Raw genomic sequence first — 26,128 nt, 5'->3', positions numbered from 1 at the left:
TGCTTTGATATATCTGCAGCAACATACATACATAAACACACCAAATGCACAGCTTTAAGTATCACTTTCTAGGGGAGAATGATTCACAGATTGCAGAAATGTCAGAAGTATCTACTTCTAGTGCCACCCAAGTGCATTCTCATTCTGACCTACTTAAACAGCTTTCTTGTAAGAGCACTAGAGATTGCACACTTGTTATGCTGTTTCATTCTGCAAAAGAGAGTGTTAAGAGAGTCATTTAAATCTAGAGAACAGAAAAGATATTCTTAGTCAACTTCACTACCAATGAGGTAAGAATTTGTTTAGAAATGCTGATATGAATATATGGCATCATTACAGCACTTATTCCCTGTGCATTTCTGTTTTTTTATGCATAAATGCATATACAACACCAGGAGTCTGCAGCTCTGTGAGGGCAAAACAATTCTCTGAGCTAAATGCTAACAACTTCAGTACATACACGCAAATATGCAGTTAACTCGTTTGTTTGATGCACAAATCTGATATGTCCTCATCTGAAAGTAGAGCTGTCTCCAATCATGCACACACAAGTGATGAAGGCCTGCCTGTGTTTGAAAACATATTCACAGATTTGTTTTTACCTAAATGCATAGCATATCAAAACCCCAATCAATAAAGTTATTGTAGTAAATGAAAGTATTTAAGTGCTACTTTACTAATAAAATCGCTGCCCTTTCATCCTCGTCCACTACTGTTAAGATAATATTCAACCACAAAAGCTACCCACCTTACAATGGAGTATATGAGAATGTACTTTTCAGTTTTAACAGTTTTATTAGCTTGACCCATTATGACCAGTTATTTCCATCAGTACTACCAATTGCAATGCAGATGGGCCGTTGGATATGTTTGGACACATCTGGGAGCAAACTTCTCTATGACCCTGAAAGGTGTGTAGGATTGTGCTGTGTCCTTCACAACGTAACAGCAACTTCTGGCATTCCTCCTGGAATGGAGTCACAACTTGACCAACCAAATGTTGGACCTCTTACCAGGGCTACAGTTCATGCTTGCCATGATTTAATAGAGCCGCTTTTATCATAGTAAGTATAAATGCCAAATTTCAAAATGGCAAACTGAACTCTACTGCGGAAATAACTGGCTTTCCCATGCTGGAAATTTCAATATGTTCGAAAATTGCAGCTATTAATGCAACTATGTAGGCTACCATACTGTAGCTGGAATATATCTGCATTTTTCTGCAACAAATGAAACACTTTTTTTAATCAACTTTAATGTCAAATCATTTTGTTTTTATCTGAGCCACAGTCAGTCACAGTCTCAGTAGACACATCATCCATCACCTCATCTATTTCAGCACAAGCCTCATCTTTTTTACCATCATCACTCCAGAGGAAACACTTCATAAAAAGTCTGCCATTTCTGGCTTCCAATCTGGATTGGTTTATTTCTTCATTTGTGAAATTCTTTTGATTTTATGCTTTAAGGACCATGCATCCCTCTTAGAGTAATTTCACCACTTTTTCCATGATACACCTCGAGGTAAACATATTTCCTTACAAAGGAAATGAAGGTGAGACAGGGTTCCGATTGTAATAGCAAGCACGCGCCCATCAGTTCAGAATAATTGTGGTTCTATGCATGCGGTGGCAAGGACACTGACTGATGAATCTGACGGCCCTCACTTATTTTCGGTACAAAGTATGGTTATTTCTAAACATATATGACTGAACGAGACCCAATGACAATTGTAAGATGGATGTCAAACAACAGGGTTTATACACCAATCTTGAAGTTAAATTTACTACCATTTAATACCTTTTTTTACTACCTTCAGATTTTTTTTACAACCATCAAGACACCGAGTTGCAAGTATTAATCAGAAACCTTTTTTGATATGCACGCAGATTTTGACATACAACACTTACATCATACTTACCACTATCCAAGGAGACCTAGTTATTTAGCTACAGGGTATTAGTTAGTCACTGGTGCAATGTCAGGTGGCGTGCCTTGCTTCAGAGGCGCTTAAGCAATGGAATGGTATTGAATTTAAACTTACATACAACCTTTTCAAGATTGACTCCCAACCATTAGGCAACAGCTACTAATACTATAAAAGAATAGATTTAGACAAAATATTGCACATTTATTTCCTGTCCCCATGGAAGACTCCACTAGCCCATTAAGAACATGTTTAACAACCACACAAACCAGTAAAAACAAATTGAGACAAGGATTGAACAACCAACTAGGTTTAAATGACCAACAAATCTGCACGCAAATTTTCACAAAACACTTAATCAAAAAGAGAGCAGGATGACAAAATAAAAAAATCTTGTGCCAAGTGCCTTAACCTTTCATAAAATAGAGAGAGAGAGACAAAATCAAAGTCTTACGGCAAGTGCGTCAGCTGCACAGCCTTGTCCTCGTTAGTTTTGTCCATTTGCACCAATTCCTCCTTCTTCTCTTTGTATCTTCTCCTCAGAGAATTTGATTTTGTGATTAGTTCAGCCATTGCAATTTTGTCCAATCACCGCAACTTTCCCGCAATTTTGGCCCGCCTCCCGTGAGTTCCACCAATCATAGCAGCTCCCAGCGCAAACGTAATGCACGTATGTCACCGAATTCACTTCCTGTTTATGGTTTGACGATGCAGACATGTGCGATACTAATGTCTCTCATTTACCAATAAAAATTACTGCTGAAGACCGTAATAAACAATTAATTCACTGATGTTCTTCACCAAAGCGGAGCTAAACTGTTTTACAACCGTGCAATATTGTGGTGGAATACAAAAAAAGAAAAAAAAATCATCGATTGATACACACTCACGAAACATATTAGAACGGCTGAAATGAGCGGACAACAGACCAGACAAATCAACATGATGGAAACTATTGCATCTAGATCCATTAGAGCACTGAAAGAATGAGGTAAATTAGATTAATTATTCCACCAAAGAGTGGAGAGAAATGTCCATGTCATCCGGAGGGTCGACCACCGCATGAGCGGGACGCTACCACAGGCAACGCGCTCCGTGGTCGGACAACTGGGGCAGACGGGGCGTCTCGGTCTCGCCGCTGAGAGCCACGGCGGAGTTATGTGACGATCAGCGTGTGTGAATAATTTCCTTGTTACCCACATCATTCAATACGGACTCGGGGATTTGAATTAAGTTTTCAGGGTCGGTCAGAAATGACACAAGGACCAAATGATTAGACTTCGGCAGTGATACGGCTTAAAGTTTGGATCCACGTATAGGTTGTGGGAGAGCAATCTGCGGACAGATGAGCGCTATTCCGCGATCCCGCAGGCCGCGGTCGCTCTCGGAAGTCAAAGTGGCATCATCCAGGGAGATGTCAAGTTAGCATTGCAGCAGCTAAGTCAGCTATGTACTCAGTGCGCATGCGGAGGATTTCAGCTCTCTAACGACCAATGAATGCATTGCTATGACGTCGACGTGAGCGACTGACGAACGTTCCGGTATAAAATTTTGCAAGCAAGATATGTTTTATTTTATTTATGTTTATTTTTTGATCAAAATGAAACAACTCATTGTCTAAAAGAAAAAAATAATACCTCGTTTTTAAAAAATAATACCTTTTGCCCAAATTTAAAACCTTTTAAGGCCATTAAATTTTGCGTTTTTGATTTATCACTTTTTAATACTTTTTAAAACCCCGCGGAAACCCTGAACAAACAAAATCTACCACATTACCAATTGTAGATAGGTTTGAGACCAAGCTAACATTTGCTGTACAAACATGCATACACACGCACACACATACATGCACACACGCAAACACATTCATATACACACACTGCACTACTGCACTAGGCTCTTTATCTACTAAATATTGCACTAACTGATGGTTCATTACACATATATTTATGTTGTAGGTTTGTATATATTAGTGTGTCTCTTTATACTTATATTGTCTTTTATGAAAGTGTTTTTATATTGTCTTATGGCTGAAACCGGGACCAGGGTCCAATTTCGCATTGTTTCATGTGCAAATGTGGAATGATATGACAATAAAGAACCTTTGACCTTTGACCTATTAACACAAAACACAAAGTGCACTTGGGTGAAATAGGGATCTGCCTGCTGGTATTTGGCCATAACAGGACAAGACGCAAATGAGTTTACTGAATTTTATAGTAATCCGACCAGTTTGCAACCTCAAGGGCTGAAAAAGTCATGGCAACGCACAGGTGCCAAAAACAGTTCCTTAAATGGCCAACTGATTCTAGCAAAATGTCCAAAAGTAAGTCAGTCCCCATAATTTGTCATGTTAAAATGGTTAACTTTTAAGTAAAAAATGTCTGATACAAAAACCCTGTCTTTATAGCTTTGAAACCACGCTTGGGGAAACTTACGGGTGGTGTCATGGCAGGCTTGTTTATCTTTATATCACTGAATGAATCCAACCAAGGAAACTCCAACTGTCAATTCATGAAAGTTTGGGCATATCTTTGTTAAGAAATTTTCATGCATTCACCTGGGAAACGGGAATATTGGTAAAAATTTTGTGCTCATCCATCTGGAAGATGTTGAAATATTTCAGAGGATAAGTGAGAACTTTGACCCCCTGATTATGCTAAATGAAAAGCCAATGCAGCATCAAAGTCAATATGGCACATCTATGAATATAGGTGCAAAATTACACTGAAATCCATCGAATAGCCATTTGATGGACACAAACTGTAGAATGAAAGACTGATTTAGCAATAGACTGACCAATCTACACACTGTGGACCCTTCATATCCACTATAATTAGCTTCAGCACATTTCACTTTAGTTGGAGCTATGCTAACATGATGCAAATACATTTAAGGTCATTTTGTATTTATGCTAATTTCTGGAATTTTGGTTCCGTTTTGTATCCCAGCTTGTCAAATATAACTTGACATGGTTTTCAACGGCATTTCAACCTGAAGTTGGAGCTCAAGCAGCTAAAAAGGTTTAGTATGTACATTTGCACCATTTGGAACTCATGATGATAGTAAATGGTATGATGGATAAAGAGGAAATTCATAGAAGTGAAAGATGGAGGTCGCATCATCTCTAAATTAAAGAAAGAGCTGAGAAATCTCCAGAAGAGGGGTGCAAAAAGGAAAATAACTTGATGGAAGAGAGAGGACGGATCAAACTACTGCTGTCATCACACACCACTCCACCCCAGTTACCTTTCATCTATCTACTGCATCTATCCTCTCCCACCTGCTAGTATCAGTATTGATGGTTCCCACATGCACCATCTCTTCCTCACCCCCACAAAAAAGTAAAATGGAAGATGAGAGGGGACGAAGATGGAAGAAATACAATGCAGTCTTGATACAATTACTCCATTTCAATCAGCTCTCACCCTCTCCTCCCTCCTCCTCCTTTCATTCATCATTCTCTCCCTCTCAATTATCCCTCACTCTCTCACCCACTCCTTCCCTCCCTCCCCTCTGTAGCCGCTTGTTTAGACTGGGCTGAGACAAATGGGAGAGAATGAATACACTGGGAGTGTGGGGGTCAAGGAGGGCTGAGTGTGAGGGACAGGCAGAGGAGAGGGGAGGCAGAGGGGTAACTTGAACTCGCCATGACTGGCTTGTAAGGAAAATAAAACCCCGCCGATGGTGATGTGTTATGAATGGCAGCCATTATGAATAGTTTGCAGAGAGGGGATATCTGGAAAAAAAACTGTGAGGTGGGGGCAGCGATGGGATGACAGAGGAAGAACAAATGATGATAGAGGCTGCACATAGAAAGAGGAGAGATGGGGCAATATCTCTCGTGTAATAAGAGGATAGTGTTTGGCATGTTTCAAATCTGAATCCTTTAGGCAATTCCTGCAAGTTCTTAGATAGTTAATCTGGGATTACTGCACCAAAAAGGCAAAAAAGAAGATTAAAAATAAGGTTAAACGTGCAAGCAGTGTGTGGCTAGCTTACAAGTTAAGTGTATTTACACAGCTTTTTAATTCTAAAACTAAGTGGGACTTCATTTTTCCTACTATTCTGTATAGCACTTGTCTTTGTTTTGAAAACACAACATTTTGGTGTTTTAAACTGGAGAACTTTACTTGGAGCAGTATTACTGGGGGAATGTAGCCCGACTAGGTATGCATATAAGGAAGTCTTTTAAAAAGAAAAATGTCAGTGGAGTTTGAAGATGGATTTTTGTTTGGATTGTTTTTGTAAAGGCACCAGTGTTTGGAGGATTGGTAACAGGGTGTTTGCAGAAATCAGCCAGTCAAATTTAATGCTTTTTTAATGTCATTTTAATGCTACACTGTAAACATTTTAATGCTGTGACCGTGAATTTGCATTTCCCCATTTCCCAGTTCTCCTCCACTTTCCAAACATGCAGTTTTTGGCAACTGTACCCGACCGGCCGGAGCAATTATCGGAACGCTTCGGCATGTTTATGCAGATGCACATATCTGACAAATCACACTCTATAGTTACATATTATTATATTAATATAATCAAATATTTTTCTTAAAAACGACAGAAAGAATTTTTAATGTCACTGAGAATCAAATTTAATGATTTTTTTTAGCCATTTAAGGACTTAATTTTCTCAAAATCAATTTAAAGTCTATTAATCCTTTATAATGCCCTGCAGAAACCCTGAATATATTCAGCAGCAATCTTCCAATCTGACAAAAAGTGCAAAATTTCAAAAATGACAGGAAATAAAAGAATTGTCTTTAATTCCAGCAGACACATGTGCCTGGAGAGAACTGTCAGTAATTTAAAACATGCATGGGACTGAAACTGGAAAGTTCTGACACATAGGGAAAGAAGTTCATTATTCTGGGAAATGCAGCGTGTGAGTGTCATAAATGCATGTAGTGTAGCTTGATGTTTCTCTGCTGGAAGCAGGAGGAGCACACGGCTAACTGAGTGATGGCAGAAGAAGAGAAAAACCAGCAGGGGAAAGTTGGACTTTGCCTGCTTTTAGTCATTTTTGTCCATTTTCCTCTTAATCAGATGCAGACCAGCATGTGTGGTGCAGACATGTGGGTTTTACATGGTAATATTCTGCAATGTGCTTATGCAATCTGCAACCTCAATAAATGTATTGAGGGAGCAGCGAGAAAGACATCAGACCATTTTCCACTGCTCTTACTCGCATGATTTGCAAGGAGGATGTTGAGGTTACATTCAGCATATACACCCTTACAAAATGAATAAGGCTGACTTTTGTGAACTGACGCAACTTCCATTTAAGGTAAAGTGAAGAACAGAAACAAAGAACCAAAAAGCCCTTGACAACAGGACGATAAAAACACACATCCAACCTGAATACAATTGCAGACAAGAATTCAAAGTCAAACAGAGTGCATTTGATCTCAGGCTATAAAAAAACATTTTAAAATCAAAGGCTGAGAAAGCAGAGGAGACTGAAAGAAAAAAAAGAAAGAAAGTGAGAGTGAGGAAGCACAGGAGAGACTACAAAAACATCTCCTTGGACACGCACACAGCTTATTATTTTAGTCTCAGATCAATGTCCTCTATTTTCCAGCACTTCAGAAGCCAGGGAGGATACAAAAGATAGTACAATTTCTTAATTAAAAAATGGTCACCGTGGCAACTGCTGTTAAATTATTTCTGTTTCATATACAGTCACAAAATGGGGATTTAAGTTTAAATGGTCCAAGCTCCATGTTCGTGTTCAGTTTACATATAAGCAGACAATTCATCCGTCTGGTGTGTATGTGCTTTCTGTGTGTGTGTGTGTGTGTGTGTGTGTGTGTGTGTGTGTGTGTGTGTGTGTGTGTGTGTGTGTGTGTGTGTGTGTGTGTGTGTGTGTGTGTGTGTGTGTCCCTGACAAACCTGAGTTGAGGTCTCGTCCGGGGTTGAAAGCTCGGCTGTTGACGGTGGGGGAAAGTCTGTCACAGCAGATGGTCTTGGAGACGTTGGTATTGAAGTTTCCATCAAACCTAAACACACACAAACAGGCAACATTTGAGAATTTATAGAGCGTGTCCAGCTCATTTGTTGGTGGAGCAGCACTGGCTTTTCTCTCAGCACTAACAGATTTACTGCGCGGCTGTTTGATTGAATATAAACCCAAACTCGCAGGTTTGGACATACCTCTGACTTTACAGCAATGAGTATGTTTTGAGTAACAAGGTCATGGACTAAAGCTACACGACTTACGCTGTTAGCAAAATGTATGTGAAAGCATGAAGTTAATGAAATAACATGAAACATGTGCTGAAACTAATGGACCCTACTTGTTTCATATGAGCTAAATTGTATCGTTAACTGTATCATCTGTTGCCCAGACCTCAAACTGAAGCCAAAGTTACGGCTCGTGAATAATACTTTCCATGGAAACTGCTTGAATTCTGCTTTTTCTCCCAACAAAGCTAATGCCCAGTTCCCCGATTGCATATGAATGCGACCGTGAGAGCGGCTGCCTGCTTAACTTAATGATAGGATTCATGTGTCAATAATTTTGCCTGTGTACGGCTCAAACTTTGCTTTTAGGTTCTTGTTTCCCATTTGTCCCTTCAGCAACAGTGGATTTGCAGCAAAATCATTGATATCACTAGTAAGATATTGTTTTGTTGTAGTTACAGTGTATATGAGTAGAACGGGATAATCTACAGTATGTGCATAGTGATACGATTGTAGTCCAATTGAAACATCTAATTATGCCATCATTGTAACACATAAAGCACCCTAACCTTGCCAGCAAGTTGATTTCTCGCGATATTTGTGAGTTCACAAATCTCTCAAGAAAGCATCTTGCTCCGCTCCTGCATTCACTGTTCGTACAGAGCCAAGTTGGCACGGGCCAATCACGCAGCAGTATTCGTGTGTGGGGCGGGATATCCGGGTGTGAAGACGACACCAAGCGCCAGTAGATCAAAACAAACATGGAAACGGAGGACAACGATCGTGTAGATGCTGCTATTAAGTCAGTTTTAGCTGAATCTCCTATCGCTTCTTTGAAGGAAGAACAACGAGAGGCGCTTTGAGCATTTCTGGATGGTAAAGATGTTTGTGCTTTTTTACCTACGGGTTTTGGTAAGAGTTTAATCTACCAATTGGCTCCGCTCGTTGTGAAGATCCCACGATTGGCTAAAAACAAACCTGTCAGAGGCGGGACATACTGTTGCATTGTCCAATCCGTGCCTCTTTCCTCCGAACGGATTTCCATGGAGCGGTCCCAGATTGATATTGTGGAGTACTATCAAGTACTACACAAATATTAATCTGGCTATTGCCAGGTTAAAAGCACCCGAGAAACCTGGAAGCTTGTTTGATGTAGAAAACCTATTAAGATGAACAGCATATTATTGATTTTGTCAAAGTTCTCCCACATGTTAATGCAGTTCAGACCATTTCCAAAAACTCTGGTGCCGCCCGTCTATTTTCTAAGTCGAGGAAACTACAAATGAGCAAAACTGCAACTACAAGAAATGTAAATAACATACTGCATGCCCTTCATAAGCTCTTCCTATATACAGTTACAATGATGGCATAATTAGATGGTACAGGATGGAGTCTTTCAGAAACTAAGACCACTAAACACCGCTGGCTGACGGTCAGAGGTCCTCCTACTGCCAGGTTTAGAGTTACATTCCACATATGGCATATGAGAAGATGAAAGTGGAAGGAGAATGGGGGGTGGGCTCCCAGACAAAAACTGAAGATGATTGCTTTAAACATTTACATCCACCGAGCCAGCCTTTAAACAAAGAGCTCGCGTAGAAGAATTGTTTGCTCTGTCTATTGTACTTGTGTGGCATTTTCATCTAGTCCAGCATTTAATGAGTTACAGGATTGAAGACTGTGACTAAAGGGTTCCTCCTCTCCAACCACAGTGAATGGCTTATTAAGAGAAATGCAATTAAACAGCAAAGGCAGACAGGTATCAAACTGTGGGTCAGAACCAGTCCAGTACACACAAAGTCTGATTTATCTCATTAAGACCTGAAAGAAGAGAGTCAAAGAAAAGATGCTGAGAGGAGACGTTCATGAAACCATCTGAGGTAACATGAAAAAAATGAATAAATCAAAACATGTGCAATAAAATAAGAGTGACTTGACTTTGACATATGCAGGATCTGGATGTAGTTACAAAAAAAATATTATATTTATTGCCCAGTTCCATGAACATCAAGGGGTAAGTTCAGGTCAGCAAACATGAAGATAGAATAGAATCACTTTATTCATCCCCAAAGGGAAATTCAATTGTCAAGCTTCTTATCGGTTTAATTTTGAATTGAATAGCCTGACTAAATCTTTCAGCCCTGCAGCGCAGGGATAGGAGCCGTCCACTGATGTTTCGTTGTTCATTGAGGCAGATGTGAAGTGGATGATCCATGTTGGTCAGAATGGACTCCATCTTGCTCAGTGCCCGTCTCTCCACCAAGCTCTATCATTTTGTATGATTAAAATTGTACTTACAATGACCACTCATGGCTGTTAGCATTTGGGATACAATGATCAGCCACAACACTAAAGCCACTAATAAGTGAAGTGAATGACATCGATCATCTTGTTACAATGCAATCTTCAGCAGGAAAATTGTGAGTTCTGGCCTTCATGTGGATGTTCTCATGACACGTACCACCCACCTAAACACTGCTGCAGACCAAGCCTGTAAGCAGTGCCCTCTTCAGTCAGGACAAAGCACCCTGGAAGACCGCAAAAACTGTTCAGAGACACCTCGAAGAACATAAAGAGCCCAATGTGTTGACCTGGCCTTTAAACTCCCCACATCCCAAGGACACAACCACAGGACCCAAAGGATACTCTGCTAATGCTGTTTTGGTGGCAGAGGTGGAACCTATTCCATATAAAGCAGGTAGTTTTAGCGTTGTGGCTGTTTGGTGTATATCTCTAATGTCAGTTACACACTTTGAGAGAGAAGAAGACCCGCAGCATTTCCATTATCTGCAATCACAATGAACTTTCAATGAACCAGCTACAATTAAAAGCCCTTGTCAGTCATTATTTCCGGCACAGCTGCTTGGCTGCCTCTTTGACTGGCCTCCACAAGGAGATCTGGTGCGATACAAAAGATGCAGCTGAGTTATACAGTGTTGGCCTTGAGCGTGTGCACACTCAATAGTGTTAAAGAGGTGTTAAAAAAAATGAGACACGAATCGCAATCAGCACATCTTTAGCACACTGGCCTTTCCACAAACATCACACACGACATACCAGTTTTCAGCATTTTATTTTAGTGTCGAGCATCAGCAAAAAAAAAAAAAAAAAAAAAAAAAAACAACGTTATTTTAAAATATGCTACACCACTGTTGACGGTGAAACCTGGTCTCCACAAGCCACAAAAGGAGGGGGAAGGTATGCAGAGGAGCAGGCTGTTCTGCACTGCACCAAGTCTGGGCGCTTTGATCCTTCCATCCCTCCAAAACTACAACCTCCTCCTCCCCCCTCTGGTGAGCAACATACAGACATGCATGTGCACACGTGAACACTCACACACGCTACACACTCTCTGGCTCCCTCTGCTTGCAGACCTGGCGCTGGCCGGTTTGATTGACAGGCGCTGTGATGTACAGGCTGCATTTGAACTTCACTCATTTAGAGTCCCATAAGGCCAAAGTCATTACTATTCTCCTTCAACCCACTCTGCATGGAAGGGGCGGGCAGGACGCTCAGCAAAATGTGTGCCAGATAAAAAATACATTTGCAGCCGCTTTGAATTCCACATCAAATAACATATGAGAGAGACAGAGAGAAAGAGAGGGAGGGAGAGGGAGAGAGAGAGAGAGAGAGAGAGAGAGAGAAGGGAGGAGAGCTTCGAGTCTGATCAGGCATCTTAATGAGGGCAGAGAAATCTGTTTCACAAATAGGCTGGACTCAACAGACACAAACACACACTTAAAAACTACATACACAGACTGGACTTGATTTATTGAAAATAAAAATAATAGTTTCATTCCATACTATCATCCATAAATGTTAGAAGACTTCACGCAGCACAATGCTTTTGAATTATTCTCACATAGAATATACATATTAATAATGTATCCAAGGACTGCTTGCATAATTACCACACCTCCCAAAATGAGAGTCCCTGCAGTCATTAGATATGGTCCTGAAGATAATTCAACTAACGGATAGCACTTATAACAATTTGTTATTTTTTCTGAATATATATTGAATTTTGACATTTCTTCTTTGCTTTTATCCCAGGATGAAAGCCCAGAGTGAAATAGGTGGGCTCTTCAACATAAGGCAGCACCCGTTGTTTTCAGCAGTTACCAGCAATTCACTGTTTAGAAAATCCATTATATTAAGCTGAACCCCGCTGCAAGAATCACGTATTTCTACAGAGGAGGCAGCCCTCCACCAGTCAGAAAGCCCAGCGAGAACAATTACCTTGAAGAGGCTTGCTGTTGCGCGAGCCCTAAAGTCAAGAGTAATACCATTTCTAATGTCCCTTGGAGGTAGCAGTGGTAAAGCAGGCAACATGCTAGATGGAGAGTTGAGAGAGCTTGAAGAAAGCCTTTCAGGGATCTGGATTACAGCCAAGCAGATTTGATTTGTAGTGTCAATACGCAGAATGGATTTTGTGAAATAGTTTGGTGTCTAACAAGTTAAACAAGAGTGGAGAGTGGAGAAAAAGATTCAGTGGATGGTGTTCCTGTGCTGCTTCTGCACTGCATTGAACCGAGAGTTACAGCGAATATTCTGTCAGAATTAGTGCTGAGGATATGCTGTCAGAGCATGTCACTAAAAAGTGTGCTCCTAGTTGTTTCAAACTGGTCTTCATAGACATGAGGAGAGCAGGGTTAGAAAAAAATGGTTTTAAAACATATAGGTATTAATAGTGCTGCATTTTAAACATAAAGAGAGTCACAAATAATTAGAGTAGCATGAAAAACAAGCTCCTCTCTCATGTCCTCACAGCTGGCAAATCATGGTGTGTATGTGTGATGGCGGTTTCAGAAGGTTACAGATAATCAGACAGGCACTTCCTATCTGAACAGGGAGAGGGGAGGGGGTCTTCCATGCAGCTCAGACAGACCAGAACTCCAGTTTAAAGGAGGATCAACCAGGCTGTGGGCATCATCATGGCAGATTACAGACTGTAGCAGTGGGGCCATAGCCCAGGGGCTTTACTCAGCCAAAGCTGACCCGAGGCTGAGGCCCTTGGTGGTCAGGAGGCTTCTGGGTATCACTAATCAAAATGTGTGCAAGCAAATACAGCATGACGTCAAATAAGGACTTTTTTGTTCGGGTTTCTGGACACTAGAAGCTTCAGAGAATTGTATTGCTTTTGTTGCATCAACTTTTCAACATCATGCAGGCTTTTCTGCAACTAGCCATTTGTTTCAGTTGAACTTTATGTTGCTAGTAGCAACGAGTGCCGACGCACCAGTTGGTATAACTCACCCAGGGCTGTCGGTGATATGGCGTTGACGGCTCAGTGTAGCACTTTGTGGCCCTCCATTTTATTTGAGTGTCCAATTGGAACAACTGACACTGAAGATCCTAAATATCACTGATTAGTCAACGTCCAAAAGCTGAATTTACTGCTCACTACTGAGTGTCAGGTTAAATGGACATGAGTACTCTGGCTTATTCTGGCGTTAATAAACCCGAATAAAGCTTTTCTCGTTATGTTGCTTTATGTTTCCTGTCACTTTAGGAGCTGGCTTCTCTCAAAGTAACCAGAATACTGTCGCATACATACATTTTATCCAGGTTTTTAACCTCTACTGGCAAGCTAAGTGACACACAAGAAACGTAAAACAATGGCTGCAGCAAAAACCTCTCACTTCAAGAACAATGAAGAAACTACATTTTTGTTTTGGTAAAAAGTTAAATATATTTGGTGATTCAGACCTACTTAAACCTGTAGAGGAAAGGATGACAGTTTCCAAACTGGTACAGGGGAACAAGTGAAGCCAACACTCACAGCTAAATTAACTTCAGGTTAATAGCTACAAGACAGATTAAGGAATTCAAATCTGCCGATGCGTGTTTGTAAGTAAATAAAACAGGCATGTAGTAATCAGTGACTGGTATCCAGTCTTTATCATGTATACCATGACAGGGGCCTGCAGAGTCACATTTCTTTGTGTTCCATAGAAACATCATAACCCAAACACGATCAAAGCAGGATTAAACCACACACTGTAGCACACACTGTTGCGTAATTTAATATGTTGTTTACACAGTACCACAAATGCTCCCAGTAAACGAGGCCAACTGCTGTCTTCTACATTTACTGGGACTGTGTTTTAGCTGCATAGCTGTGTGTCTGCACGCATAGCGGCAACAGATGACAGACCACAATAACTAGCAAGGCTTAAATGTTCATCAGTGTGTAGAGTTTGTTTTTAGAGTCTGACACCTCCTTAGAGATAAAGACTAAATGTTTCATCACTGCTGTTTTAAACAGTGTGTAAGGTTTGCGGTCGCCAAGTCGCCCGAAGCGACCAGAACGATGCCCAGATACAATTTACACATTTCTCATCGCCCGGCCGGGCGACAAGCATTTTATAAATAAATAAATTGAAAGATTTCTAACCTTTCGCTTTTGTTATGAGAGTGTGTGGCTCCCTTATAAGAGAGAGAGAGAGAGAGAGAGAGCAGCGTGTGTGTGTGTGTGCGAGGGGGGGGGGCGAGATGTCTGAGCGACCCTGAATGCAGCGCAAGCGAGAGAGACAGCAGTCGGTTCGGGAGGAAGAGAGAGGAGGTGTGTAGCTGCAGGTTTAGCATGCATGACTGTACGGTTCAGCCACTGTTAATTGACAATAAAGGCTGCAGTGTTCTTCGGTACAGCCGGGCTCCTGTGTCTTTGCCTCTACGGCTGCTGATGAAGTGAAGGGGGTTAACCACGAAGTAACAGCAATAACTTCGGCCCTGGAGAACTGTCCTCCGCTGTGCTTCCTGACCACGGTCAGGAGCCAAACAGGAACGGTTAACACTTTGTTCTGCGCAGGAAGTGTTTCCAACTTAGCGACTTTCCAAAGCGTCCTAGCCACTTTTTTTTTGTCAAAGGCGACTAGCGACAAATCTAGCAACTTTTTCTGCCGTTTTGGAGACTCTGATAGGAAAACTCGGATCATTCTTCAGTTACTGTTTTCACTGAGCAGCAGGTGCTGCTGTGAACCTCTCCCCCTCCCAAAGCACAGGCTGTCAGTCCAGTAACCCCGCAGCAGTCCCAGTGTCTGATTAGAGGACACATCACTCCGCAGCCAGACGGCAGGTGAATTGCAGTCACTACAGATCCCATCCAGACTTACGGAGCGGGATATAAATGAAAATGTTTCTTCTCTGTCATACTAAAATCAACCACAGCATTTAGCCTCTAGTACAAAAACATATTTTGGGTGTTTTATACTCACTTTCTGGTCTCTTCCACAACATTGATTACAATTACATGCAAACTAGGAAATATGCAAATTAGGCGATGATGTCATTTAGTGACTTCTAGCGACTTTCCTTACGGAGGAGTTGGCAACACACAGTCAGCCCAGTGCAACTGTGACTCAGGAAGCACCAGACCAGCAGCAGGAAGCTGCTCAGGAAGATATTGATGAGGAGGAAATGACTGAGGAAGATGTCGTTGCTGGGCTCAAGAGACTGGCACAATTTGAAGATGTTGATGAGTCGATGTAGATGGACATCTAGTTCAACTAAGTTGTGATTGTAAAGATGAATAGAGACTGATTTTTTTTGTAATGAGAGACTGATTATTTCGATTCTAATGGTAAGCAGGTTTTAAGAGAAGAGCTCATTAAAAGAAATTGACTTCCTGAGAAGTTAAATTTATTTTTTTATTTTATGTAAACAACGCGAAGTACGGGCCACTAGTTTTTTGTACGGGCTACCAGAAATTTAGATCTGGCAGGAGTTGGTGGCCCGTATTTTCTTGTACGGGCCACCAGAGATTTTGACAAAGCTTACACACTGTTTAAAGGATTTTAAATATGACTGTACACATCCATGAACAGGAGATGGGCTTCTGTCATCTAGCCACATTAGCATTGCACACTTTACTTGGATTGCCATTTTTTGTGGAAGGTTTAACCGGAATATTAGATTTTTTTTTTTTGTGACTGTGCTGCTGGATAATACATTACTCTTCAGTAAAAATGATATCTGGTCCTTAATAAGCACTAGAATCTCATGACCAAAACATCTAGCAGGCAACAGGAATTAATGGGGCTCTTAAACACCCCCACAATTTAATCAATTGTTGATTTCCGACAGATACGTCCTGATAAGTCCACAGCGGTTGATTTGTAGTAGGGTCGCCATCATGTAATTATTGGCAGGCAGCTGAGGTAATGTTTACTTGTTGTCATACCTACAGTGACTTCGTGACACTATCTTGCAATACAGAAATCTTTAACACATCCGTGGATCCACACTGTAAGCCACATCACTGACAAAATCTAATCATTTGGTCCTTGTGTGATTTCTGACCTTCCCTGAAAATTTCATCCAAACTTGTTTGTCTGTTTTTGAGTAATGTTGCTAACAGACAGGCAGACAGACATACACCGAAGGTCACATAACTCAAGCAGGTAAAAAAGCAAAAGTTCAACAGAGACGAGGAAAGAGGAACAAAAAAGAGGAGAGCCAAGTACGAAAGAGGAAGAAGTTGACATTAACACAGGTATTTGGAGAGAAAAAAAAAGTTCTGCAAGTGGTCCAGCATTTACACCTGTTAGGGTCACTTCAACAAACCCCCTCCCACCCTGCCTGGTGCTTTGCCATCATCTCCTCTAATGTGCAGACAGAGATATCATCGTATTGCTGATCGAGTAACAAGAAGATCAGCTTGATGTGAAGTCTGAGTAGCTGCTCATCGGTGGAACATATACTCTTGAACTGAACTGTAAATCTGCCAGGAGCCCAGATAGTGAGAATTCTTCTTTAGAAACAGGAGCTAAGCATGAACACTATGCTACGTTTAATCTTTATGTTTAATTTATGAGTGAAGGTATTAGGAATCATGCAATATTACCCCTCATATGATATTAATACATATTGTATAGCAATCCTGTGATCATTGAAGCCCAGGTGGGCATTTGGGGTTGTGTTCAGTAAGACGACAAAATATCAGCTATTTTTGTCAGGCACAGTGTCTGCAGAAATGAAAAAAAACCAACAACAAAAAGATGTGCAAACTTTTAGTTGAGCTACCTGCATTTTATGTACTAAACTTATGAAATACAATTTGAACTTCAAGAACAACTACTGCACACAACCACAAGACAAAAATATGCAGGATGCAAGAACAATAAAAAAAAAAGATCAACACATCTGTGCTTCTTTTTTTTAGCCAAATTTAGACGCTGGTCGCAAAGACGTTCATCAGAGCAAGAGACGTGTCAGATAAACACTGAAGCATACGGTTACAATATGAGTTCAAGTCATTCTTAAGCAACCTCATGGACATCTCTAGGTTTAAAATCTTTAATAAAAAAATCAAATAAAGCAGGAACTACTAAAATGTTTCATAAAATACAAACACCCATTGGTATAGATTGGATGTAGATTGAGGTTTCCAATGATTTTTTAAAAATATCATAGGAAAACAAAATCCTTCCCAAACACCTAAGTGACATCTTTTTTCCTGGGAGTCTAGGAAAACCAAATTCTGATCAGTGATGACAGATCCAAATCTGTCACAGATCGTATCAAAGTTAAAAACAGCATTTCTAGAAACTGTTGTTAATACAGCAGTCTAGGTTGTAACTGCTTATGTGAAGAAGCACCACGAGGGCTGTTCTCAGTAAAGTATCTCTGCGGTTTGCCATGAAATCTGGTGCAGACATTCATGCTTCCATAGCACCATCACCACCTCAGATTATTTATTTTTTAGTACTCTGGTTTATGACCAAAACATGGGAAAAGCCTCACCAAAAACTGCCGGGATGTGGGCAGGCCTGAAGACAGCAGCAGTAGTCCTTAAGGACACCTTGCCATGCTTTGCTTCTGTTTTGGTGAGACAGTTTGTTTCCCCTAATAAAAGAACTTTTGAGGATGAGGATGAACAGCATTTTGCTTTCACAGCCCATTTAGAGCTCATCTCCTTGAGAACTAACTGGTGAAATGAGACCATTTAAGTGCCATCCGGGCTGCTCCTGAGCACACTTCTCACTTTTACAACTGCATAGCAGTGGAACTGTTGAAATGAGCACCTGGAGATTGCATGTTAAAAACACAAACATACAGACCCACATCCACACTCACTAATTCTACAAGGCATATACATTTGCTATTTTCAGGTCCAGTCTGTCGTTGATACCCAGCAGTGATTAAAGCATACCTCTGAGCGCTAAGCACTGCCCTCGGTGGCCTTGCTGCAAAATGATAGCCTGCCAGCTTGACGGCTAGCAGACACGGACACCCTGTGAACCACCTGATCCTCATCTAAACTGGCTGACCTGACTGAGACCTCCAGAAGCAGCTGATGCCTGAGACTAGTGAAGGACACTTTGAAGTGAGCTACGCAGCGCTCAAGTCCCATTCAGAATCTGGGTTGACTCCTGTCCAAGCATGCATTGTTGTGCAATGTATTTGTGCCAACATGTACTTTTCCGCAACATTCAAAAGGTCTACAAGTCTGCCAGTAGTTTGGAAAATACAGTCATTCCTTTGTTTGCCAAGAATGAAACAAAGAGGATCGATACCACTCTAGTAAAGTTTTCGCCAGGAGGAAAGTGGCAAAGCATGGCGTAAAGAATGCACGAAGGGAAACCACAAACCTGGCTCAGTCCACGGTCACAAAGAAATACACTAAAGAGCATTTTAAAAATCAATAAGGCTGCAGTGACTGTATGGAGTCACTCAGTTGACTGTTGGGCAACTATTCTCTAACAGCAAGTGTCCAGAAAGTCACTCCTATTTGCCAAGAAATAATTACAGAACGAACCTCAGAGTAAAATCACAAATTGTTGCTTTTACATTATAGATTGTGTTTGTTTTATATAAACAAGATACAATATGTTAAGCAGCATGGAAGAGCCAATCAAGCTGTGCCATCCGTCAGTCTTTATGGGAAGTCATTTGCTTCCTGGCTCCTACTCTGTACTGAAAGGAACAGTTCACCATATTGGGAAGCACAGTTATCCATGGTCTTACAGAGAGTAAGATGAAAAAAATCTAACTAACTTGGCTGACTAAACCACAGCTCACCTACGCCTAAAAGCTAGAAACAGCGATGCCAGTACAGTTGAGTTGTGTAGGCAAACGGCGGTTTTACAGGAAGTTATATGCATGACTGTTTTGTTTTTTTCTTAAATTAACAACATCTCTCAGCAATAAAAGCAAATGACCTCATTCCCCAAAATGGCCAAAATATCCAACTTTTTCTAGAAATCTGAACATCTGTGCTATTACCAATGAGCAGCAATTATTTCGTTACATTCAGCAAACAAAGCCCCCTGCTAGTTTTAGATAGAGGGAGAGCAGCTTATCAGATCCTAATTTTAATGAGAAGGCAAAGGTTGTTTTGGATATTTTCTCATGCAGAGCTCTCAGGAGGGGAGAACTAAATTATTCTGCATAAAGTTCCATTAAGTATTTCACGATTGCGTATAAACCCAAAAATGAATGCAAGAAATCTCTTTGCCTTTTTCCTTCCCTGAGGAGGGCCCTTTGAAGTTCAGGGATCTATCAGAGTCAGCTTCAGTTTGGTATGTCCACCACCACCACCCTTGTGACTCCCTCTGCATCATTCCATCTTTCCTACCCAAGTCTTACATAATCTTTTTTATCATTTCTTTTGCCTCAGATGTCTCTCATAGATGCAAATCCATGGTTTTAGAGCAGCAGTCTCCAATCTTTTTTTTCCACCACGGACAGGATTCAAGCAAGACAATTTTCTACGGACCGGTTATCACACACACGACAAACAAGAAAAGCATTTAGGGAGCGCAGTACTCCACCAAGGGCAGTAAGTCGCTGCATCATTTCCGATGGATGAAATCTTTAATAAAAAATGACGTTGTGGTGAGCACATGTGTGGTATGCATGTGTACGTTATGCATGGATACCAAATCTTGTGACCTAAAGTTTCGATAAGTCTGCAACGGTGGATTTATAGTAGGATCGCAATCACGGTGTCGTCAGCAGGCATCTGATGTAGTGTTCACTTGTTGTCGTAGTTACATTGATGCTGTGCCGCTATCTCGCAATGATCCGTGGATCCAGACTATAACCTGCATCACTGCCAAAATCTAATCAGGTGGTCCTTGTGTCATTTCTGACCTTCCCTGAAAATTTCTTACAAATCCGTTATTCCATTTTTGAGTAATGCTGCTAACAGACAGGCCATCAGTGAGACAGACAGACATATGGACAGACAAATGTACGCTGATCGTCACACAACTCAGTCACATTCCTTGGCGGAGTAATAATGAGCTCTCCCTATCTGAAAAGAAGCTCTCCAGAGACATTTCTTTTTTTATTAATTTTAGCAGCTTGACAGCTTCATTTAACATCAAGCATAGACAAAAGTGACAGGAAGATGATCTAGTCATTTTTCAAAATAAAACCCCCTGCTGACTCCACCAGAATTAAAATAAATATTTTTTTTCCTCTCTGTGCGGTCCCGTAACAAATGATCCATGGCCCTGTACCGGTCTGCGGCCCAGTGGTTGGGAACCGCTGTTTGAGAGTGCACATGCTGGCACACAAATGCAGCAGGTTTGTGTGTGAACAAGCGTCCAACGTATGTACAACATGTCATGCACGTGACTCAGCTACAGGTGACCAGAGGCCTCGAGCCAGGCGGCCTCCACTTCTGCACGACAGGAGGAAAGACAGGTGACCTCGCAGCCTGTGAAGTCTGCAGAGCAAAACTTCAGAGAGCAGTAACTGGTTACATCGGCTGATAAAGGAGAGGGCGATAGAGAGAAATGGAGAGAGAGGGGAAGAGGGGTAGAGACAGCTGCTGCTCTGTAGATTAGGACTGAAAGCTGCTCGCTCTCTCTTTCTCCCAGCGCAGCTTTGAACTGTGTTTTTGCCTGTTGGAGTCGATGATTGGCCCAGAAGCCGGGTCTACACTGTAGGCCAATTTTAAACTCCCTCAGCACAGAACTTAAATGTGACATATTCAATCCCACACCCAGTTTCATAAAAATAGACATCATGTGAGAACCCTTTTCCACAAAGCTGTTTTTGTCTACTATATTTAGAAGAATCACTACAAGCAGCAAATCGCTTTCCATCATTAATAACATTTACATTTGTGTTGAAGAAGATTTAAGTTTGAATATGAAAGATCTAGCAAACCTAAGATGATGCCAATGCAGCCACCAGATGATTCCTCTCTATAAACTTTGTTAACTATGAAAACACAACATCTCTCTGCCATCCTGGTCCCATTAAACTTCTTATTGAGGTGCACTGCAGCAAAGCTACAGCTAACAATTTTATAGATTCTGAAATAAGGGCAGAGTTTAAAAAGGCTGCCAAGTGTTGAAGCATGCCAGTACTGCTCAGGGATGCAAATGATGTGATTTACACGCAGCTACAAGCAATCTAAGGATGATCAAAACATGCTTAAGCAAAGCAGAAATGGGGATTTGTGTGTGCAGTATAAATATAAAGCGATGTATAGAGAGTCGAGTGCAGGTGCTAGCAGTGGGAGGTGGGTTTACAGTCAAGAGACTGAGACTCCTGCAGAGATGTTTTGTGCAAGCATCACAAGAGAGACAAAGACAGAGAGAAAAGTGTGTTTTTGTATGCGTTAAAGAGAAAGCTACTCACTCCATCATGGATGCCGGTATGGAGCAGCAGTCCTGTATTGCCGTGAGTGGTGAGGTGAGGTGGGCAGTGTACGACGCCTCCACCACCTGTTTGTTCCTGTTCACCACATCCAGGTAGCGGTTGAACTTCTCCCGGATCTTCTTTGCCAACTGCACAAAGGAAACACAGACATGTTAATTAATAAGACAAGGATTAATGGTGACACTGAAACTGATTCCTTACACTTTGTTTTCCACTCCTCCATCTCACAAGTCTCCCAGAACAGATGTGCTCCTCTTTCAACCACTTTATGCGCAATATTATCCATTAGGCAATGGTTTCTAATAATAGTAGAAATTACAAGTTTTCTTTTGTTTACAAGGGTTGTAAAGTGGAGCATATTAAAAGTATGTCTGTGGCACTGGTAAGCCCTCGCGTCTCACTTTACTGCATACAATGGTGCCTCGTCTATCGCAGAAGTTACATTCCAGACCCCCCCCCCCCCCCCCCCCCGATACACGAAAATCTGCAAAGTAGCAACCTTGATCTCTGCATGTGTCAAAATAAAAGCATCTGTCGCTTGCAGAGTGCATAAAAGGCAGATATCCTTCCTCCAGCGTTGTTCTTCAATGTAGCTCGCCACAATAATAAATGTCTTAAAATACCTATACACCGCAAAATCCCGTGATAGAGCGAAAAATCCACGATAACAAATGCAATTTAAAAATCGAGGTACAGTGAGACCGCGAAAAGTGAACTACGATATGGCAAATGAACACTATTTCTGGAGGCTAAATGTCTGCAGCAAAGAGGGGATTCACTTATGTACCAGAGTAACATGATGGGCATTTTTTTTAATTATACAGATCAAGAAGTCTTTCTGAAACTTTAATTTGTATCTAAACCTGTATAATGTACAGCACATGCATCACTAAAAAAAACATTATTCTCTTAAGGTAAGTAAGATAAGATAAGATAAGATAGACTTTATTGATCTCACAAAGGAGAAATTTATTGTTACAGAGCTCTTAGGAACAAACAGAGGGGTGCAAAAAGTCACGAAAGGTGCAAGTACAAGATAACTCTTATATACATTGTTATAAGATAGAAAAACTTTTCCTATATACATTGTTATAAAATAATTATTATTAAATAAGTATTATTGACATTATCACTGATCTCTCGCAAAAACCCACATAGAAACATAAACACATTAAATAACTCTTAAAATGTTAGCTGTAACATTTTACTTTAACACAACTCCAGTTCTATCCCCTTCTCCTCTCCACTAACTCATTATAATGCTATATGCATGAAAATGCAGCTAATTAAAGGAACTGACCTAGACTGGGTCTTCACTTCAAACATAAAAGGTTTTCTGCCTTCTGTCCTCTCCGCAGCTCTCTCTCTTTTTGCTGCTTTGTTCTCAAACAAGCTTCCTTCCACTGTGACCCTTGCTTGCTTCTCTGCCTTAAGTTTTGAATATAAACAGATCATTTCTACATTTAGCCCACCTTCTACAGAAACAACATAGCATGTCTAAAAGACCAGCACTGCTCCAAAGCAAAAAATATCATCTATATTTTCTGGCTGACACAAAATTAACTAACTCCATCATCCATTTAGAGTGCTGTTTAACTGGGAAACTGAAAATATGTCAGCTGTGGTTGGAGATGCGGAGGTATACTGTAACATGTAAACAGGGAGTGACACCTCAAGGCAAACATGTCCACACCAACTCCCTTCTGCATGCATCTGTGGAGCCTTAAATCAATGAAGCCCTTAAATACACATATGCGCAAACACAATTTAATATTCACAAGGGAAGCTGAGCAATATCAAAGATGCCCAAACCTCAAGTCGCACTAAGTGTGAAATCCATCACTGTTAAAAGCACAGCAGAATGATGGATGCCTGCAGCCCAAGAACACAAACCTCCTCCACCATACGAGGCATTCTTCATCATTTAATAAGAAAACCTACCTAAAATACAGTACGTGGCCAATGCAAAGAGAAACTTGGGAGGTGCAGAGGTGTTGTAAATATTTGTGGGAAAGAACAACTGCATCACAAAGCTAACATATGCATGCACAGTCTCTCTTTTATGGGGATTACAATGCAGAATTCACTATCATCTATTCATCTGTTTTGCCAAGTCATGACTTCTCTGTTAGACAAGTCAAAAAAAAAATAGAAGAAAGTCCCTAGAGGTCTCCAGTGAGGTAAAAATTTTGTTCTAGGGTGTAATTTATCTTTCAAAAAGCGTGGAAACCGGGGTGCAGGAAGGAGAAAATGGCATTTCTAAACAAAGGCAGCAACAACAGCTAGTTGAGCTGTGTTTATTGAGGCCCTTCATGCTGCGCCCCTGAACAAGCATACTTTATACTTTCTCCATTCTTTCTCTGAAGGACCGGGTTCTGGTTGAGCACACATATCACAGTGCTCTTTCAAAATGGGGTTCCAGCTCTTTGGGGAAACTAATAACCAGCTCTGCAGCAGCCTCCTGGGGTACATTAATAACCAGTGCACCAGCAGCTCTTCACAACAGACTCCTGTTCTTGCTTTTGTTTGATAGAATTCCTTGGAAATGTGTTATGAGGGATCGTGTGGAGCTCACATCCACTTGATCTGAGACATAACATGCCAGTAATCTGCTACAGATTATCTTGTTTACTTGAAAACTATCACATGATCCACGGGCTCACTCAACATCTGTTAGGGAACCGTTTACTTCTAGATGATTTCTGATTACTTTTTTATCCAAAATCTGTCAAATACAGGACAAGTTGACAAATGTATGGCCATTTGCTTACATGAACAATAAAAAGGGTTTTGCAGGCTAAAACCTGCTCATATTGGCCATAAAGAGAGCTCATCCAAATGGCGTTTTAGTGAATGTCATTGGGGCAAGATCAACATTCTTTATTTTGCAGAAAAGATGACAAGGCCAGAGCAGTTAGACAAATCAAATGAGCATCTGTGACTGGTTAGTCTCTTTAGCACAAATTCTACTTGCCTTTCTGAGCTGCATTGGAAAGGCAGAAACAAAAAGAAGATAATCTGTTGTTAAAAATACTTACATATTTACTTAACTTGACTAACTAAGAGTGCTGATGCCTCATATTAACTTTGGAATATGTTTCTGCACAGAACAAAGATTGTTTTATGTTTTACAACATTTACAATTAAGGACTCTAATGACATGACATCACAACCCTGTCTCCCAAGAAACTTTTTCTTCCATGTAAAAGGTAATAGTTTGACAAATCAGAAAAGTTTTACACTTCTAAAGAGCTGAAAAGTCTGCCTTGAGAGGCTGAAGAAGTGACCGTGGCCTAAGTCTCAAACAAGACTTTCACACTGCACACTTGGCTTCTTGTCCCATGTGGGATTATTATCTATAGACTTTTTTCAAAGTTGATTTTCACTCATTGCTTACTTTCATTTTTGCTGTTTGCTTTGACTTGGCCACCAAAACTGGTTCATTAATTTTTAGAAATGTCATGCTTTGTGTTCAATACACATTTTCGCAACATGTTTGCTTCTCCTCCATTTTCTAAGTTACCAGGGCAACGTGTTCCACCCCATATAAACGCACTTTTATATACTGTTGAATAGGAGCAACAGTTGGAAAGCAATACACTAAATGGTACAAATATGTTGATTACAAATGTATTTCTGATACGACACAAAAGCTGAATCTTGGACACGGCACACCTCCTGAAAACATAAATTACAACACACTTTATTTTTATAGGAAGGTATTTTCTTGGAGACAGGACTGCTGTTTTTACCACAGACTATCCTATAAATTTTTAAGGAGTAAAAAAAATTCAGATATCAGTATATTGGCCAATATTCAATATGTATATTTCTGACTTACACTGCCAGTCAAAAGTTTGGACACACCTTCTCATTCAACGGTTTTTATGTCATTATTTCCTACAATATAGATTAATACTGAATAAATCAATACTATAAAAGAACACATATGGAATAATGTTGGAAACAAAAAAATGTTAATCTTCAGAATTAATCTACAATGTAGAAAATAATACAAACAAAAACCAACTAATTATGAGGTCATTAGCAGTTTTCTAGCAATGCATTTCACAAACTATTTAGCAAGGTAGCATGAACACACCACTTGACTCGACACCACAGACTGCTCAGCTGTGACATTCTCTGCTACATGTGCTGCAGACAATGCTGAGTATTATAGCTGGAGCGACTCAGCTGAACAAACTATGGGAGGACACAACATCAGAATGAGCCCATAGCTCTTTCTCTACATCATGCCACGCGCAAAAAGAAATGGTTTCATACTGGTGAATATCGGACAACGTATAAACCACATCTGCGACAGGCCAGTATCGGGTGACAATATTGGTTGGGCTCTAACATCAAGGGAAGTGAGATTTCGGCTCAAATTGTTCATTT

At 40.7% G+C, this 26,128-nt stretch overlaps 1 protein-coding gene across 1 annotated transcript in view; it reads right to left on the bottom strand.

Annotated features, from left to right (window-relative positions):
* The window catches only part of cachd1 (cache domain containing 1), a 117,750-nt gene that overhangs the window by 41,559 nt on the left and 50,063 nt on the right, over positions 1–26,128 (bottom strand). The window contains exons 3-4 of the mRNA XM_022204529.2: positions 21,710–21,858; positions 7,820–7,926 (exon numbers count right to left, since the gene is read on the bottom strand). Of these exons, the coding sequence (XP_022060221.2) occupies positions 7,820–7,926; positions 21,710–21,858 (256 nt within the window). The remainder of the gene's footprint in view (positions 1–7,819; positions 7,927–21,709; positions 21,859–26,128) is intronic.

Source organism: Acanthochromis polyacanthus, chromosome 4 (genome assembly GCF_021347895.1).
Source record: "Acanthochromis polyacanthus isolate Apoly-LR-REF ecotype Palm Island chromosome 4, KAUST_Apoly_ChrSc, whole genome shotgun sequence".
In the NCBI taxonomy this organism is placed as follows: Eukaryota; Metazoa; Chordata; class Actinopteri; family Pomacentridae; genus Acanthochromis; species Acanthochromis polyacanthus.
Note: the sequence above shows the minus strand (reverse complement) of the source record. Positions and strands in the feature narration are given on the sequence as shown.